The sequence below is a fragment of the Erythrolamprus reginae genome, chromosome 1, assembly GCF_031021105.1.
Source record: "Erythrolamprus reginae isolate rEryReg1 chromosome 1, rEryReg1.hap1, whole genome shotgun sequence".
Lineage (NCBI taxonomy): Eukaryota > Metazoa > Chordata > Lepidosauria > Squamata > Dipsadidae > Erythrolamprus > Erythrolamprus reginae.
Window position 1 is genome coordinate 108,907,751 of NC_091950.1, and position 20,862 is coordinate 108,928,612.

The window sequence follows — 20,862 nt, forward strand, 5'->3', positions numbered from 1 at the left end:
CCTCTTCTTCCTCCTCCTCCCACCCAAATTTCAAGCTTTTATTTCTTTCCTAATGAGTTTCCATGCATTATTTGATTCCTATGGGAAAAATTGCTTCTACTTATAAACCTTTCTACTTAAGAACCTGGTCACAGAACAAATTAAGTTCTTAAGTAGAGGTACCACCGTATAGGTAAAGTTACAAGTCTTTCCTGTGATGGATCCCATGGTCTACAATACTCTGCTCCCTCCTTGCAGAATTAAGATTACTGCCTTAAATATTATTATTCCAGAGCTTTTGGAAAATAAGTGCTATTGTAATGTCTGAATGTTGGTTAAGTTATCCAACATTTATGAAAATATCTATTGTTAACTTTTAAATATTAATAATCAGTTTGGTGTAGCTTTTAATCCAGCAAACTAGAAACTGGAGTTGCTCTCAGCCCTAGAAAGTGGCAATATTAAGCCATTTCCAAAAAGCCCAGAAGGGCTATGTCAAAACAGTCATCAGGAATCAATATTGACTCAAAGGGGTGTATGCTCACATATGAACATCAGTTGCTCATCCAGTAATTATCAGTTGTTTTTTTACTAAGATTGATTTATTTTGCCACTTATAAATTGCTGAAGTTTGGCAATGAAATGGCATTCAGATTTTCTAAATAGCTTAAGTCATTACATTAATAAATAAGATTTGTTAGATAAGGTCAAATATTCCATTTAGTACAGCAAACCTATTTTTTGAGCTTTTGAGATAAGGTCAAATATTCCATTTAGTACAGCAAACTTATAGTTGTATTGAACTTAAGCAAGAAGGTCAGTACAGAAATAAAAGAATGGGAGGAAGTATAAAAATGTAAAAGGGTATACATATTAAGATTCTGATAAACATTTCTGTTTTTCTGCTTCTTTCAGGGCTTGATTTCTATGGCTACATTAAGCTAGTAAACTTTATTAGACTGCAGGTAAGTTTCCAAATATTTTTAAAGTAGATATAAATTAAATAATATTATTTAAATTAGAGAGTGGTGAGTAGAATATCATCTGGTATTAGAATGCCACTTCAAGAAATTGTGAGAGTGCAAAAACCTAACCAAATGTGAATATAAAATCAATTTTAAAAATTATTTATGGTGGATTATCTTGATGTCTAAAATATTACTTCACTTAAGAACCATAGTTAATTGGGTCATCTTATAAATATGATAAATAAGTGTTCATAATATTCTACGCAATCTGGAAATGTGTAAGTATTAGATCATTCTTAATATCCTAACGATGAACATTTCTTACCAAAACGAAGACCACAATGTTCAATAATGTTTATTGTTTCTAGTTCTAATTTTAGAGTTACTTACTCTTAGCAACAATTTGTTGTTAATGGCAAGCAATGGATTTGGAAATGATATATTGTATATATGTGTATGTATATTCTATCTTAGATGTTTGTTAATTTGTGTCAGAAGCATCACAATTAAAACAAGGCGTATTATATGGCATAAAATTAAAAATATAAAATACAAGTCCATAGATGAGAAAGGTTAATCAGCTATAAATTAGAGGAAGAATGTATTGTTTGTAGAATTATGCTACATATAGATCATATGTCTAACTTTAAAAATTCCAGTTTGTTATTTCTGTGTATGATTCATTCTTGGGATAGTCTGTCACTTCCATGTTCATTTGCTATTTCAGAAGCCAGATGCAGAGTATGTTAATAATCTTAGACCTCCATTTCCTTGGAATGAAGATAACTATTTGAAACCTGTAATAGAAAATGACTTATTACTACAGTTTGGTAAATTTTCTTTTCATTTTAATTTTTTGCATAGTATATAAAATTATAAGGAGATTTGTAAATAATTTGAAACCTTATCCAAATCAAGATAGTTTATAATTTGAAATAAGAATAATAATTATCTGTGCTTTAAAATGTTTGAAAATAGTATTGTAAAACAACCCCACCTGTAAATTAGCTTAGACTAGGGGTAGGCAAGTTGACTCTTCTATGACATATGGACTTCAACTCCCAGAATTCCTGAGCTAGCATGATTGTGGCTCAGGAGTTCTGGGAGTTGAAGCCCACAAGTCATAGAAGAGCCAACTTTGCCTATCCCTGGTTTAGGCTGTCAGAGGCATTTTAGGATTATATCTTTATCATTTCCAGCATAGATCATCATGGTGACCAAGGCTATTACTATTTGTGTTCCATAACCAAGCCAGATACAGAGTGAAAATGATGTAAATTAGTTGCATCCAAGACTGCCCAAAATTGATTAATATTATCTTGATCTTTGCCAAGAGTAGAAAGTTTGATATGAAGTAAGAATCTTTCTGGACAATGGAAATTTTGTTTTATTTTTTTATAACATTTCATGAAATTAAGTTAATATATCTTAATATCTTAAGAATTTAATATTCTCTTATCAATCTCTTATGGAATGTGATGGCTTCTTGAATGTTTTGGAAAATTTGCATAATCCAAAGCTGATGGATATTATTTTTTGAATGAGGGGACTAAAATAATGATGCCTGTATAGCTAGCTATAGATGTTCTTAGAAATCCTTTTCTGGATCCTATCTCTGGTTTCAGTCTTTGGTCTGAGGCAGAATAAATTTATTCTGATAAAAATTTTTGTGAGAAAACATAGCAAATGCTATTATGGTGAGCCTGCTTTAATCTTTCACTTCTTTTTGACATCATGTGCCACAAAATTCTGCTAAATTGTCTCTGTGAATTGGGGATATTCTGTTAAAAATGTTTTACTCCTAGAAGATGGTATGCAAATTGGAAAACCTATAGTCTAAATGGGGTTTCACAAATAGATCTAATTGTATTTTTCAACTGGTTTATCACTAAAATTGTCAGGTTTTGTTACATGTGCTGAGTTGTAAAGAATACCATCTTGTATTGCTTATGGATAGTATAATTAATGGATGCTTTGTGATAGCATCTGCAGTCTAGAATGTCCCTTGAAATCAATGAGTCACCTTTGATTTGATTGTATTCAATATATCTCTATACCTGGCTGGGACTCCTCTGTATGGCTCCAGAATGAATAATACTCTTTGGCAAACTTTTAAACACTTATATTGCACTAGGAATCCAATGGAATGTATAGCTTATTTTTAAATCTTATTAATTGCAAGCTAGCAAATCTCTTTTGGAAAAAAGAATTTCACAAATATATTGATGTTGATTGATTGTCCATCAAGACAGGTTTTTTTCTTCCTAGCAATCATATGATAGATTCTTGTCCATACATTGACGCTGGCTTAGTGTCTACTGCACAAAGAAAAGTAAAATGGATAATCAAATCAATTTGGATTGAGTCCTTTTGAACTTTAGAACAAGGAAGAATCAACATGAGAAACTAAGGAAAACTGGAGAACAGTTGGTAATGGCCCTAGGCCTGTTGGCAAGAAGATATCTCAATCCAGAGGAGGAATGGCATGGGAAATGTTTCTGAAGGAGTCCTAGTTATGTAAAAAAAAAAAGCAAAAAAGAAAGAGGGGAAAATATTTTCAGTCTTGCAAGATTTTGTTAAATATAACCTTACAATAAAGATAGAGCTGGTGTTCCAGGCTGTGTTTTTTTGTCTGGACTGCCTTTCAAAGAACACTTTTAAGAAACATGGTCAGCATCCATTCTTATTCAAAGTTAAACCATTATGTTCCATTCCATATTTGTACAAATATTTGTGTTTCATTTCCAGATGTAGAAGACCTTCTTGATCCTCCCAGTATCTCATGTCCTAATGGAGTATCTGAGTCTACATCTCTCCTTGAATGCTTGAAAATTGCTGAGCACAGAACTGAGTTGGCAGAAGCTGCATTGGCCCAAGCCCAAGATGATCTACAGAAAATGAGGTAATCATTTTAAATAATGCACTTTTCAGTTCAAAACCCTGAACTAAATATTCAACTTAGTTGAACCAAGATGATAGAGGAGTATGATATTTAGTGTATTAAAGAGAAGAAAAACTGAAAAATTTGTCATATAATGAATGGATCAATAAGAAGGACATTTTTTTACAATTCAGCTAAGCTTTGTAAAGCATACTCTCCTGTTGCTTAAATAATGCAATAGAAAATAAGCAAATAGGAAATAGCAAGAGACTTATTAGACAGTTGAAAGGTAATGTGGACAGGATAGCATGATCATCAAGTGGATGCATAAGTAGTTCGAAAATCATAGTCAGAATGCCCTCATTGAATTGGAATGTTGTTTTGAGTAAGTGTCTAAAGATTCAGCGCTAAGCTTGCATTTTTCAATTTATTTATTATCCATTTATTAAATGGACTTCTATGCCGCCCTTCTCAAAACGACTCAGGGCAACGTACAACATAATAAAAACAATATATATAAAGAAATCTAATTATGGTTAAAAATAATTATTTATAAAATCATAAAAACTCCCATATGCAGTCATTCCCATTCATTCAATTGATCATTCACAATATCGGCCAGAGACAATTTCATCTCTCACAGCCCCCATGCCCGCCGGCAGAGGTAGGTCTTCAGAGCTTTATGAAAGACCAGAGGGAGGGGGCAATATGTATCTCCGGAGGCAGTTCGTTCTAGAGGGCTGGGGCTGCCACAGAGAAGGCTCTTCCCCTAGGGCCTGCCAGAAGACATTGTCTGGCCGATGGGACTTCGAGACGGCCAACGCTGTGGGATTCATGAGGCAGGAGACGGTCCCGTAGGTAATCTGATCCTAAGCCTTTTGTTAGCATTATCAGTGTAAGTGCTGGAAGAAATGATACAATGAGAGCTTCTCACATTTGTAAATAAGGTAAAATTAGATGGACTGTATGGTACTCTAGAAAACAAATGAAATTCACAACAATTTGTATAGGCTAGAGAAATGTCCTGAAAGTAATAAATGAAGTTCAACAGAGAGAGAGAGAGAGCCGCAAAATTCTTCATTTAAGGTCAAAAACACTGATACAGGATTGTGGGAGGATGGGTGGCTTAATTACAGTGCTTATGAAAAAGGTGTCTGAATAGCAATTGATTGCAAAGCTCTATGTGTCAGAAATGTGTCATTAGCATAAAAGTCAATTTTAGGCTTCATTAACAGAATTATAATTTCCAAAACACAAAAAAATCTTCGTTCCAATGTATTCTTTGGTGAAATTTTTATTATTATTATCATTATCATTATTATTTAGATTTGTATGGCGCCCTTCTCTGAAAACTCGGGGGAGCTCACAAGATGCAAAAAAAAAAAAAAGCAACACAACAACAGGATACTGGGTATATCTAATATATTTAGTTCTGGTTGGCACATTTTAAGAAATATTAAACCAGAGGTAGAGAATATTGGCTCTTCTATGACTTGTGGACTTCAACTCCCAGAATTCCTGAGCCAATCTTGCTAGCTTAGGAACTCTGGGAGTTGAAGTCCACATGTTATGGAAGAGCCAATGTTCCCTACCACTGATTTAGACAATTAAAATATCATAGAAGGCCAGTAAGGATGATCAGGAGAATAGACACTAAATCTTACCAAGAAGTTATGAATATGTAATGTTGGTAAGACTGAGCAGGATTATAACATCTTAAAATATCTAAATGTATATATATGAGTCTACGGAGAAGGGCGGCATACAAATTTTAATAATAATAATAATAATAATAATAATAATAATAATAATAATAATAATAGTAATAGTAATAGTAATAGTAATAGTAATAATAATAAATATTACCAGAAAGTCAAAACAGGTTCTTCATAATTCAAGAACGCATGTTGCTTTATTGGAACTAAGCTATTAGAAGACAGATTCTGATTTAATGCTAAAATAACTTCATAACTCTTAAGAAGAGTTTACCAGTAGAAATAATTACTATGAAAGAAGTGCTGGCACTTTCACTGGATGAGTTCAACTGAAGGCTAGATACTTGTGTTTTAATTTAGGTTTCTGTCTTAAAGTATGGATTGGACTTGATGGCCTAAGTAGAGCATTTTTTTTGAATAATTGCTAAATCAATTCTTCCTGTTCCTTTATTTGGCTCAGTCCTGAGTCAGGAGTATTTTGAGTCACAAAATTGATTAAAATATCTATTCTGAATTCATGGACTGAGCACGACTGCACTTTTCTTACCCCTTCATTGGTTGCTAGTGATCCAGCTAGAACATATGTAGGGAATCAGTAGGTGATCAGACGTCATCCTATCAGCAATTCCTATCAGCATGGCCAGTAGCCAGGGATGTTTACATTGATGTCAATAGTTTCATCCAAATATTTTTGTTGCTATAAAAAGTACAGACTGGTCCTAGACAGCTACCCTTAAATCCTGCTTTACAGGAAGAGAATCAGATGCCCAAGGCTGCATCAAAATACATTTAAACTGTTTCAGTTATAGATAGAAGGGAAGTCAGAAATCATCCAAGAAGTAGGCACTGCCAAACACTTCTGTACTTTTGCCAGAAAAATCACAATAGTAAGTCCATTTCATTACCAAGAGTTAAGATTTATTTGATGTAGACTTGCCTGTAAAATATTAGAATAACTTCTGTTCCATATTCTAGTTGCTATATATGTGGTATTCTGAAATTATAGCCATTGTTCCTTCAAATAGTACTTTTATTTTTAAAAATAGACTTTTGGACTATTGTGTTCTTAAATAACTCAATAAGGATCTTCTATTGCTTTAGAGGCTTATTATTGTTTTTGTAGTAGAAAGAGGATGCTGAGAAATAATACTAATTGCTTAAGTGCTTTTAAAATGTTAATTTATCCTCTTTTGTGGCCCTGTAATTATCTCCTGCTTTTTCTTTATTGGTTGCTATTCCTTGAAAGATTATTATTTTCAAAGGTTGCTAAATTACTTTTAAGTAATTGGACCAAGTTTTCTAACATCAGCTGGATTATTTGGAATCTATTCCCTGCTGTTTTATGTGTTCTGAACCTTTTAAACCTTTTATGTTTTATGTACCTTTTAAAATATTATTAAACATTTTGCTGTACTACAGCTAGAATTGTAGCTTTGAGTCATTATTGACTCCTGGTGACTGCCTGGACTCATCCCTGCAGTTTTCTTGGCAAGGTTTTTCGCAGCTAGTTTGCTATTGGCTTCTGCTCCTTGGGCTGGGTGTCCGAGGAAAGACTAGAATTCATAGTGTTAAGACCAATTGTCTGGAAAGGAAACACAATCTTTCCATCCCGCCCCCCCCCAAAAAAAACCACCCCATCTAATCTCAACTGTGAATAACTGTCCTTTCATTGCCCACAGTATCCAATGCAACTAATGGCTTAGGACCAGGTTACTTATGGAACCGTCTCCAGCCTCATGTATCCCAGCGACTGGTCAGAGCCCACAGTGTCGGCCTTCTCCAGGTCCGTCAGCCAAGCAATGCCGTCTGGCGGGCCCTAGGGGAAGGGCCTTCTCTGTGGCAGCTCCGACCCTCTGGAACCAACTCCACCCCGGAGATTTGCACTATCCCCACTCCTGGCCTTCCGGAAGGCTTTAAAAACTCACCTTTGCTGACAGACCTGGGGGCATCGAGCTCTTACACTCTGTTCCGACCATTAGCATGACTGTGACGTGAATGAATGTGGTTATACAGTTTTATGACTTGGGGTTTTTAGATAAGTTTTATAATTGGGCTTTATAATTGTTTTTTGTATTGCTTTTATATGTTGCCTCCCTGGGTCCTTGAGAAGAGTGGCATATAAGTACAACCAACCAATGAATCAATCAATCAATGAACAAAGAAAAAAAGAAAGAAACAAAGAAACAAACAAACAAACAAACAAATGACGTTTCCTGATGTTTCCAGGATAGAAAGCGAAATGTCGTTTTCCTCAAAAAAACAGTCCAGTTGCATTTTCCAACCCCCCCCCCACTACTTTTGATTCAACTAGATGACTGAGGATTTTCATAGACATTTGACTAGAACTCACAGTTTCCCTAGCATCTTAACCACCAAATTGACTTTCATAGTTAGAATTGAGTAGAGTTATAAAAAACAACCAGATACAGTTCTTTATGCCCTGGGAGAGGGGTAGGCAAAGTTGGCTCTTCTATGACATGTGGACTCCAACTCCCAGAATTCCTGAGCTAGCATGATTGGCTCAGAGATTCTGGGAGTTGAAGTCCACAAGTCATAGAAGAGCCAACTTTGCCTACCCCTGCCCTGGGATGTAGAAAAAATACTGGCGTTTGAAACGCTCAAAAAAATTCCAAGCAACTTTCAATGCAGTAGCCAGCAGAGGGAGCTTCAGCATGTGGAAGCCACCAAATAGCACAGTATGCAACCTACCGGTTATGCTGCCTTTTTATAGTTCTTGTACTATGTCTTGAGGGTATGTTTCAAATTGATTACAGGCAATTTGCGCAGGATTTGGTGATGAACACAGAAATCGGAAGTTGCTCATCTGCTCGCACAACTGGGGACTTAAAGGAGGATGAGGAAGATGTTTACTTCAGCTCATATGGGCACTTTGGGATTCATGAAGAAATGCTAAAGGTTAGGAAATGAACAGAAGCCTGTCTTTATGGTGGGAAAGATGGAAGGGAGGCTGTTTCCCCATACGTATACTGCAATACCGCTGCATTTTTAACCCTATCCATACTAGATTGTTATCCTGGTGAAGCTCAGGTAAAAATGCAAGGGGAAAAAAGTGAACAAAGTAACAAGAGAAATCACACATGTAAAAACACAGATCAAAATCCCAAAGGACCATGTGTAGTCTGCTCTCCCCATATGCTTCCTTGGTTGTTACTTTTTCCCCTTCAGTGGGATAGGAATTCAGCCATATGATAGCTAATATAGATTTAGGTCTTCCATAAACACAATAGAAATGCTCTGAAGGTAATTTTCCTCTAGTATTTCGATATTAAATAATCGGTGTAATGTAATATATCTTGTGATTAATTTTTGACAATTCTGCATATACTATCCTTTGGGATTTTGCCTTAGTGCCAGCATTTGCATTGCAGCAGCATCTTCTCAGAACGTGGACTAGTACAAGATCTGGAGACCCTCTGGATTTGCATGCAAAATAAAGACGGTTCTGTCATTAGAATTGGGGTGATCTATAGGCCTCCAGGGCAATCTGAGGAACATGACAACAAGATGGTGGATGAAATTACCCAAATGGCAGTAAAGGGAGATATTGTGGTTATGGGTGATTTCAACATGCCTGATGTTGACTGGAATATCCCCAGTGCCCTTACATGCAAAAGTAAGAATATAGTAGAGGCCTTTACAGGAGCAGCTCTGGCACAGCTAGTTAAGACACCAACTAGAGGGGAGAATATTCTAGATTTAGTTTTTACAAATGGGAATTGGGTTTCAGAGGTCAAGGTGGGAGAAAATTTAGGTTGCAGTGACCATCTATGTTTGTGGTTTGATGTAAAAACTGATTGTGAGCAATCCTACACTGCAACCAAAGTATTAGATTTCAGAAAAACAAATTTTAATGCAATGGGGGAATATTTAAATAATGAATTAAAGGGGAGGGATAAAATGGCAGGAGCGAGCACCCAGTGGACTGTATTAAAAAAGGCCATCTTAAAAGCCACAAGACTTTATGTAAAGCAAATAACTAAAGGTAAAAGGAAGAAGAAACCGCTATGGTTTAGCAATGATGTAAGGGCTATAGTCAATGAAAAAAAGGCTGCCTATAGGAGGTATAAAGAGTCTGGAAGTATAGCTGATAGAGAGGTGTATAAAATGAGACAAGGAGGCGAAACAGATAATATATGCTGCTAAAGCCTCAAAAGAGGAAGAAATTGCAAAATCTGTAAAGAAGGGGGATAAAACCTTCTTCAGATATATTAGTGATAGGAAGAAGAAAAACTGCAGCATCACAAAGCTTAGTACCGGGAATAATACATGCATTGATGGGAATAAGGAGATCGCTGACCATTTCAATAGCTACTTCTGTTCAGTTTTCTCAAAAGACACCTTACAAAATAATACTATAGGGGGATATAGCATTGCTTCCAGCTGTACGGATTCAGCTCCAGTGATCTTAGAAGCCGATGTCTTAGAAGAACTTGAGCGATTAAAGATAAATAAGGCAATGGGTCCAGATGGCATCCACCCCAGAGTTCTTAAAGAACTCAGATCTGTCATTGCTACCCCCCTGACTGATTTGTTTAACCAATCCCTGTTAACAGGAGATGTTCCTGAGGATTGGAGAATGGCCAGTGTTGTGCCTATCCACAAGAAGGGCAGTAGAGAAGAAGCTGGTAACTACAGGCCAATTAGCTTGACATCAGTTGTAGTTAAAATGATGGAGACTCTACTCAAAAAGAGGATAAATCAGCACCTAAAAAACAATAACTTATTGGACCCAAATCAGCATGGCTTTACTGAAGGCAAATCATGTCAGACTAATCTCATTGATTTCTTTGACTATGTCACAAAGGTGTTGGATCAAGGTGGTGCCGTGGATATTGCCTATCTGGACTTCAGCAAAGCCTTTGATACGGTTCCACATAAAGAGCTGATGGATAAATTAGTGAAGATTGGACTTAATCCCTGGATAGTTCAGTGGATTTCAAGCTGGCTGAAGCATAGACATCAGAGAGTTATTGTTAATGGCGTGTATTCTGAGCAGAGACAGGTTACAAGCGGTGTGCCACAAGGGTCTGTTCTGGGTCCTATTTTTAATATGTTTGTGAGTGACATAGGGGAAGATCTGGTAGGGAAGGTTTGCCTATTTGCCGATGACTCTAAAGTGTGCAATAGGGTTGATATTCCTGGAGGGGTCTGTAATATGGTAAATGATTTAGCTTTACTAGATAAATGGTCAAAGCAATGGAAACTGCAGTTTAATGTTTCCAAATGTAAAATAATGCACTTGGGGAAAAGGAATCCTCAATCTGAGTATTGCATTGGCAGTTCTGTGTTAGCAAAAACTTCAGAAGAGAAGGATTTAGGGATAGTGATTTCTGACAGTCTCAAAATGGGTGAGCAGTGTGGTCAGGCGGTAGGAAAGGCAAGTAGGATGCTTGGCTGCATAGCTAGAGGTATAACAAGCAGGAAGAGGGAGATTGGTGGAAGGTCTTAAGCATAAAACGAATCAGGAAAGACTTAATGAACTCAATCTGCATAGTCTGGAGGACAGAAGGAAAAGGGGTGACAAGATCAAAACATTTAAATATGTTAAAGCGTTAAATAAGGTTCAGGAGGGAAGTTTTTAATAGGAAAGTGAACACAAAAACGAGGGGCATATTTAATAAACAAAATGCCTCTGAAACAATGCTGCTAGAATCAGATAAGTACTGTTGAATGAAGAGATCATGGCTTAATATTAATTACCTGGCAGAAGCTAATTTAAGCAGTTTTCTAGATATGCCCAAGGGTGGGAGTACCTGAGTTGTCAAACAGTGAAGTCCATGTCATTGCATTACTGATGAAGAACAGCCAATTCCACATCCTTGTTCTTTGAAACTGATGGAAAAGGAATGCAGAGTAAGCATTCCCATGGACTGCAGCAAATAAGGTTCACAAATGAGAGCAGACTAGTGGGGGTTTTTTTTAGATAGTTGTGTTCGAAAACCACTAAAAAATGTTTAATTTACATTATTTATGTATAAAATAATTTCAGGTTCTTCTCAAATTCTGATCAATCCATTTCAATCCCCAAAGGCACTGATTCGGATATGTATGCTTCATTCCTAAATGCGAGTTTTGGAATTTACCTGGCTAGCTGCTGCAGGGAATTGTACTTTTGTCCTTTTAGTGGTGCAGTATCTGATTTGTATGCAAGGAGAAGTTCTCGCTTTTTTTTTTTAGTTGTTCTTTATATATATATTTAAGCGTGCGTTTGCAAGGAGCTAAAAATAGAATCTCAGGCACCATCTTCCTTTTGTTTGCTGATTGGTTCTACAGCCATTTACATAGATAGAACAAACTGCCAGAAAGCCATATGCTTTACTATCTGCCCACATTTATTAAAGGGAATGATATTACAGTGTTCCCTCAATTTTCGCGGGGGATGCGTTCTGAGACCGCCCACGAAAGTCGAATTTCCGCAAAGTAGCGATGCGGAAGTAAATATACTATTTTTGGCTATGAACAGTATCACAAGCCTTCCCTTAACACTTTAAACCCCTGAATTGCAATTTCCCATTCCCTTAGCAACCATTCAGATTACTACTCACCATGTTTATTTATTAAAGTTTATTAAAAAATATATATTTATTAAAGGCAGACGAAAGTTTGGCGATGACATATGACGTCATCGAGTGGAAAAAACCATGGTATGGGGGAAAAACCGCGAAGTATGTTTTAATTAATATTTTTGAAAAAAAACGTGGTATAGACTTTCTGCGAAGTTCGAACCCGCTAAAATCGAGGGAATACTGTAGTTGCTAAACAGGTTACAAAGTCAGCTCTAACACAGGTTATTATCTCGGTTCAGGTGTGAAAACTGGAAAACTACCAGTACTTTGCACACTGTAGAGTTACTTAGTTTTGTACCTTTTTATCTTTATATATATTAGCCTCAGCAAAAGTTAACGAAGAAATAAGTGGATAGCTGTGCATCTTGAATATCATTGCTTTTACACTATTGTATTGCTGAACTTGAAAATTTAGAGAATGTCTGTAAAAGAGAAGATATATGCATTATTTCCGTACAAACAGAAACGATAAATAATTACCCTAGTATGTTTAACATTTCCACATTTCATTTAGGTCTGATAATTTTGTTACTGCTGCCTTAAAAAACTGTATTAGAAATTATCTTATACTTTCTCAATAAAGTACTATTTTTGTCACATTCCAATGCCCTGGTCATACTTAAAATACTGCTTTTGTTAGATAGGTTAAGGAATAACTGCTGAGTGATGAACTTTTGATATAACTATCATTGGACAATGAATAGCAGTCAGTGCTCAGAATACTCTTTTTTTTAAAATAGGATAAAGTGCGTACCGAAAGCTATCGTGACTTCATTTATCTAAATCCACACATCTTTAAAGATAAGGTAAGTGAGCTGGCTTTAGAGCTGTTAATGTATTTGCAGCATGTGATACGCTAAGGTAATAAAAGTCTCCTGGATTGGATTCCTTGTACAATTGGGATACTGAATCTTTTTGACAGTTCTTTGATTGAATATACTAAAGTCCTATTACATGGAGAGCATTATTCAGTTGCAGGAGGGTGCAGAATACTGATAAGAGAAATGCTGATCAGCATTGTCATTGTTCAGTGTGCTGTCATGAGTATTCATTAATTTTGATGACAAGGTTTTGTTGAGCCTTTTCTGTTTGCTCTTTTTAAGTGGTATCTGAAATAAATGTGTGAACACTTAACCGTTCTAAAATCTATCACAAGGGAATTTCTAACCTGCGTGTTGTATGATTAAAAAGTTTTATGGATCCCCCTTAGGTACTGGCTTCTGGAAAGAGTTCAGATTCCAGTGTTTTGGTTTGAATGAAACCCATATAAGTAATTCCTTCCTGGTAAGTTTATAAAAAATGTTAGCAAATTCTGCCTTTGTATGGGACAAAATCTGGCTTTTGTGTGAAGAATTAAGCAGAAATTTTATGAGAGTGAAAAATGTTAATAAGCATTGGTTGCCGATCAGTTTCCGATCACAATTCAAAGTGTTGGTTATGACCTATAAATCCCTTCATGGCACCGGACCAGATTATCTCAGGGACGGCCTTCTGCTGCACGAATCCCAGCGACCAGTTAGGTCCCACAGAGTGGATCTTCTCCGGGTCCCATCAACTAAACAATGTCGCTTGGCGGGACCCAGGGGAAGAGCCTTCTCTGTGGTGGCCCCGGCCCTCTGGAACCAACTCCCCCCAGAGATTAGAATTGCCCCCACCCTCCTTGCCTTTCGTAAGCTACTTAAAACCCACCTCTGCCGTCAGGCATGGGGGAATTGAGATCCTCTTTTCCCCTAGGCCTTTACAATTCTATGCATGGTATGTATGTATGTATGTTTGGTTTTTATATTAATGGGTTTTTAATCGTTTTTAGTATTAGATTACTATTGTACACTGTTTTATTGTTGCTGTTAGCCGCTCCGAGTCTCTGGAGAGGGGCAGCATACAAATCCAATCAATCAATCAATCAATAAATTAATAAAAAAATAAAATAAAATAAAATAAATAAAGTTGAGCGGCCTGCCTTTAGTAGCTGTGCATGCTCCAACACTGGAGGCTTTTAAGAGGAAACTGGATAGCCACTTGTCTGGAATGGTATAGGGCCGTAATATGAACCTATGCCACACGTGTCACAGATGGCACATGGAGCCATATTGGAGGGCACGTGAGACGTTGCCCTATGTCAGCTCCAGTTTGCATGCGAGCGCTGGCCAGCTGATTTTTGGCCTTGGGAAAGGCTGTTTCGCCCTCCCGATGCTTCAGAGAAGCTTCACCTGAAGCCCCGGAGTGCAAAAAAACTGCCCAAAGGACAAACTGGAAGTTTGGGAAAACACACTTTCGCTTTGCCTGTTGGGATGTTTTTTGCATCAGGAAGTTTCCCTGAACATTCTAAAGTGCAAAAGACAGCACAACGGGCAAGCCAAAAGTGTTTTTTTCCAAACTTCCAGTTTGCCCATTTGGCTCTTTTTTCTTGTCCCAGACGCATATGTGTGGTGGGATTGTGCACATATATGGGGGCAGTGTGGGGGGGTGGGGGTTTGTACATCCGTGGGGGGGGGGGAGAGAAGTGGTATGGGTACCTGCATGCATGCTAGACACCCCCACACACCCTTTTGGCACGCAAACCAAAAAAGGTTCATCATCACCGGTATAGGGTGTCTTCCTTGGGCATGGAATTGGATAGAAGATCTTCAAGGTCCCTTCCAATTCTGTTATTTTGTATTCTGTAAATTATGGAATAAGAGTAAACATTAGGAAAGGAAGATCCAGTCAGTATATGCCAGTGATGGCGAACCTTTTTTTCCTTGGGTGCCAAAAGAGTGTGGGCGCGTGCTATCGCGCAGGCCTGAGTGCCCACATTCATAATTCAATGCCTGGAGAGGGCGAAAACAGCTTCCCCCACCCCCAGAGGTCCTCTGCAGGCTGGAAACAGCTTGTTTTCCAACTTCTGGTGGATCCAATAGGCTTGTGTTTCTCCCTCTCCAGGCTCCTGGAGCCTGGGTAGGGTAAAAACGCCCTTCCCTATCCTCCCGGAGGCTCTCTGGAAGCCAAAAGCACCCTCCCAGAGCCTCTGTTCGAGCCAAAAATCAGCTGCCCGGCACACACATGCATGTTGAAGCTGAGCTAGGGCAACGGCTCGCATGCCAGTAGATATGGTCCGCATGCCACTTGTGGCACTTGTGCCATAGGTTCGCCATCATTGATTGGCTCTTGGTCAGAAATTCATACTTAGAAATTACCTTCAATTAAGGTTTGTTTGTTTATTTGTTTATATTTCTATGCCGCCCAACTCCCTAGCTCACAACAAAAATGAACATGAATCAGTATAAAAACATTTCAGTTTAAAATAATTGCAGCTATCCATACATTCATTCATTAAAATAATTGCAGCTATCCATACATTCATGGACTGACTTCACTAGTCCTCCCCCTGCCTGTGGGAAAATCCAGGTCTTTACGGCTTTCCGAAGGGCCAATAAGGTGGGAGTAGTGCGGATGTCAGGAGGTAGTTGGTGCTAGAGAGTCAGGGCAACCACAGAGAAGACTCTCTCTCACAGATCCACCAGCCGACACAGTTTAGCTGAGAGGACCCGAAGAATAACAACCCTGTGGGATCTTACCGATCACTGGCAGATAGAAGGTGGTCTCGAAGATACTCTGGCCCTGAGCCATGTAGGGTTTTAAAGGTAATAACCAACACCTTGAATTGTGGCCGGAGACCGATAGGAAGCCAGTGCAGCTCGCAAAGAATTGATGTAGTGTGTGCATATCTGGCCGCACACACAAACAACAGCTCATGCAGCTCCAATTTGGACCAACTGTAGTCTCTGGACATTCTTCAGGGTAGCCCCATGTAGAGTGCATTGCAATAATCCAGCCGTGAGGTGATAAGGGCATGAGTGACTGTAAGAAGAGCCTCTCGATCCAAGTAGGGTCACAATTGATGCACTAGTCGAACCTGTGCAAAGGTCTCCCTAGCTACAGCTTTCAGGTTTTGATCTAATCTTAGCTGTGAGTCTAGGAGTACACCCAAATTGTGAACCCGTTCTGAGGGGGTTAATTTCTCTCCCCTCAGAACCAAGGAAGTACAGTCGACATCATTCTTTGGAGGCAGTATCCAGAGTCGCTCGGTCTTGTCAGGGTTAAGTTTGAGCCTGTTGACTTCCATCCAGACCCTCGCCTCGTCCAGGCACCAGCACATCACATCCACTGCTTTACTGAACTGACATGGGATGAATGGTCTAGGGGTTGACCTCTGCTCTCCCATCGACACCTACTGCGATCGACCAGAGAGATAGGAGGAAAACCATCATAATACTGTGCATCCCAATCCTAGCTCCCTTAGTCAGCGCAGAAGGCTGCCATGGTCAATAATATTGAAAAAAGCTGAGAGTCAAATAGCACCAAGATAGAGGAATGATCCCTTCCCGAGCTCGCCAGAGATCATCCATCAAAGAGATCAAAGCAGTTTGTGTGCTGTAGCTAGGCCAGAAGCCCTATTGAAAAGGGTCTAGATAATCAGTTTCATCCAACAACCTGTAGGACAGTGATGGTGAACCTTTTTTTCCTTGGGTGCCAAAAGAGCATGCACGTGCAGTACCGCGCATGCGCAAGTGCCCACAACCATAATTCAATACCAGGGGAAGGCAAAAACAGCTTCCCCCAAACCTCTGGAGACTGGAAACGGCCTGTTTCCCAACTTCTGGTGGGCCCAGTAATCTCGTTTTTTGCCCTCCCCAGGCTCCAAAGGAGGGGGGACCAGGGGAGGGTAAAAACGCCCTCCCCCATCCCCCCCCGGAAGCGCTCTGGAAGCCAAAAATGCCCTCCCAGAGCATCTGTGCAAGTTAAAAATCAGCTGGCCAGCACACACACATGCAAGTTGGAGCTGGGCTAGGGTAACGACTCGTGTTCCAGGAGATATGGCTCCATGTGCCACCTGTGGCACCCGTGTCATAGGTTCGCCATCACTACTGTAGGAGCTGGATTGCCACAACTTTCTCTACAATCTTTCCCACAAAGGGAAATTGGAGACTGGACAATTTTTTTAAAATTCTGCTGGATCCAGAGAAGGCTTCTTGAGGAGGGGCCTCACAACCGCCACCTTTAATGGTTGTGGGTCAAACCCCTCCCTCAAGGACCCTCCAAAACCTGGAGCCAGGGTGGGCACGAGTCCACACATTTTATTTTTATTTTTCTTCTTTCACATATTTTTTATTTTTATTTTATGGAAGGAATTGTACCTTGGAATTTGCAGTTAACATGTATCTTTTATTTTTTTAAACTCTGGTAAGAAAGGATATGCTGGAAACTTTAATTATGCTAAGTGTATAATCTAGAGTCCTTCTGTTGAACAAAGAGGACTATTAACCCTGATCTTGTATGTGCCACTTTTATGATTCTTTATTTTTGTCTTAGAGGTAGAGAACAGGGAGAAAACATTTTCTCTGTATGTGCATAATGAAGAATTCTTTATATCAAGTGCAAACATACCTTGACATTTATGGGAAACGCTTTCTTAAATGTTGAGTGTATAGAAAAGCAAAGCAGTTCTGCTTGTGGAAGGTTGGCCCATCAAATATGCAGGCAGATCATTCAAAAACAGCTACTTTCTTAATTTTTAACATGTTTCTGCCAAGTAAATTGTTGGATCTGTGGGTTTTCGTTTAATTTTTTTTTTGTAAGATAACATTGAAGTCTGCTACTCTGCTTGCATTTATACAATGGATATTATAGAACAACTGACAATATTTAAAAATATTTCAACATTTCTTCAACTCCTAATTAGTTTTATGTTTTTTGATCAAATAGATTTTTTCCTCTTTCATTTTAATTTTTTTTAAACCATCATTGCTCCAGCTTTTGTTGATGTTGGGAGGGGGAAAGTACAGATTTTGAAAACTGCATTTACACTTGTATGCTTATTATTGCTACAGAACTTTGCCTTGCAAGCATGGAAATTGTATAGATTTATTAAAATAGCTTCAGTAGTCCTTTGAATTGTTCACATTTTACTTATGTCCACATCTTAACATAAGATCTAAACATGCCTTCCACACTCCTGTGTATCTGCTGAATTTTTGTGCACTTAATTATATTAGGTAGAATCTGGAGAAATTTATTTATATAGTTAAATGATTTATGTGGCAGCTCATCTCACAATAGTTACTTTGGGTTGGCGTACAAAGGTTAACAGAACTACTACAACAGATAATCCAAATGCAGATTGTAGTGGCATTTGTAGAGATTCATCAAGTGCAGTATTATAACTCAGCGCGTCAACCATAGTTATTCAGTAATTGAGGAAGTTGTAGAACTTAAGCGTTTGTCTGTATGCAACTTCCCTTGCTCAGTGACATACTGAAAAGCAAAAAGTAAATCCATTAGGGTTGCAGATCATTACCATCATGATCATTAACATATAAAGATGAAGAAAATATTTGTTTATAGCTGATATGGCTGGATAGTTATTTGAAATTTTCACCTATTAAAAAAAAGTTAAATATCTTAAATCTAAATAAGTACTTAATAAAACACAGCAGGACATTTCAAAAACACCTCATTAATGTGTAGAGTGAGTTCATTTTAAAGCGGAAATCTTTTAACTTATTTCAAAAAATTAACAATTTTTACTGCCGTGCCAACATTTAAAGTATTCTTTGCAAGGGAAAAGATGCATTTCCTCTATGGTTCTGCTGACTGGCATATTATAGTAATCTATATAAATAAGAAAAAATATAATTGTGGTAATATTTTCTTTATAGTTGACATTTTTTAGATAATGAAGAGATTGAAATCTAGCTTTGCAAAAAAAAGGGGAGGGAGTCTGCTTCCATTCCATGTTGTTATGATATAAGCTAATTCTTTTAATTCCTTTTGATAAGTTTTTAGAACTCCAATCAGAGAAGCTTGAGTAGAATGTTTAAATATCATAATGACTAAAGTATAGGAGATTTGCTTTTTAGTTACCTTCAGTTACTTTTTTTTTCTTATTTTCATGTTACAATAAAAACAGTATTGTGTTAGTACAACAAATATAATCACCCCCAAAAATTACTGATTCCAAATTGGTTACTTTTGGTATACATCAATCCTCCAAACTCTGTCCTCTAATTTTGTCATCTAGGTAACCAATTTTATGTTAAATGAATTCAACATTGATTTCCTTTTGATCTTATTAAATTAATATCATTTATCTTCTTACAAATCCAGGCAGGTCATCATGCTTACTCCTCCTTCTTATATATTCTTCTTAAAAAAAAACTAAACTCCCTGGTACAACCTTTTCCTAACTAATAAAACAATTTCCTCTTCTTTATTAAAAAAGGAAATTAATAATAAAACAAAACCAAAATCTATTACTATGTAAATTAGAAGAAAAATCAGCAAAACAAACTCACAACTATTAATGAATCCATACTTTTAAATCTTCATTTCTTAAGCATTTATCATAATATTATAATAATCTAGTAATATTATAAAAATCTATCTGAACATCAATGCATCAATTAATATATTTCCATATTTACGTTTCTATAATTTCATTCAATATTTCCAAACTCAATTATTTTGCAGATACTTAGCATTTATCTATTATTAACTTTCATCACCTTTTGGTCCATGTTCCAAATAAAACAGCACCACTTTATTTCATATTTTAACCAAAACATTCAAAATGCATATTTTAGTTCAGGTTCCAATCAACTCAACCTTTGAACAGTACAGCTTATGCAGTTTCCTCTCCCTCCCCCCTCAGAATGTAGATAACTCTTCATTGGATGTACGGTATTCAAAGAGAGGCTACACAACCATTTTCCTGGGATTCTTTAACTTGGATTACTGTGCTGAGCAGGAAGTTGGACTTGATGGCTTTAACGGCCTGTTCCAGTATTGTGATTCTAAGTGTTTCTTGCCTCTGGTCTATTGGCAAGCAATTTTGCTGAAAGCTGCCAGACGTCCTGGTACTTCTGGTTGTTGTGAATATCTCAGAATTGTAACATAAGTTCAGAAGTGCAAATGTTTTGTTCTGCATCTGAAGATGGGTGTTTTTATGGGCTGAGGAGACATATGCTTTAGCAGCAAGACTTTAAGTGGTTTTTAATCAAGACTCTAAATACTAAAGACTTTCAGAATATCTTTTAAGGAATTCAAACTTTTTAAAGTTTATATTTTAGAACTCATTTCTCATTAACACTGAGTATTCATGACTATTTAGTAACATCCTTCAGTGCCTTTGTCATTATTTTGTAACCATTATCTGATTGCAATAACTTGCTTTTTTCTTCTTCCTTGCACTTCGTTAGATTGTCCTAGATGTTGGATGTGGCACTGGAATCCTTTCCATGTTTGCTGCCAAAGCAGGTGCGAAAAAAGTGATAGGAGTGGATCAATCTGAAATCATTTATCAAGCCATGGACATCATTAGGTAGGCACCCTTCACAAATTTGACTTCATGAAAATCAAATAAATGATAATGCTTAAAAAGAAAATGAAGGGAATTTTAATGGACTTCAACCATCCCAGACCTATTTTTATTCCAAGACTTGGAACTAAATGTAAGCTAGATATTTTTGGTCTTATAATAATGACCCGTGACCTGTAAGTAGGCCATGTTTTACTTCTTTATTTTCTGCTGTTCAAAAAACTCAGTGTTATAAATGTCCGGGCAAATAATCCTCCTATAATGCATCATTTTATTTGCAAGCAATGGGGAACAGAAGTACTCACGTTGAAAGCTTGGTTTATTTCTTTTTTGAAAGCAGTTTTTCCCCACTGCTGTCACTATGATTTTACAGATA

The 20,862-nt window shown here is 37.4% G+C and overlaps 1 protein-coding gene across 2 annotated transcripts in view; it reads left to right on the forward strand.

Annotated features, from left to right (window-relative positions):
• Positions 1-20,862, forward strand: part of PRMT3 (protein arginine methyltransferase 3) — a 105,626-nt gene that overhangs the window by 6,023 nt on the left and 78,741 nt on the right. For both annotated transcript variants that reach the window (XM_070761815.1, XM_070761823.1), the window contains exons 4-9: positions 895-944; positions 1,675-1,777; positions 3,696-3,849; positions 8,318-8,459; positions 12,871-12,936; positions 20,368-20,489. In XM_070761815.1, coding sequence (XP_070617916.1) covers positions 895-944; positions 1,675-1,777; positions 3,696-3,849; positions 8,318-8,459; positions 12,871-12,936; positions 20,368-20,489 — 637 coding nt within the window. The remainder of the gene's footprint in view (positions 1-894; positions 945-1,674; positions 1,778-3,695; positions 3,850-8,317; positions 8,460-12,870; positions 12,937-20,367; positions 20,490-20,862) is intronic.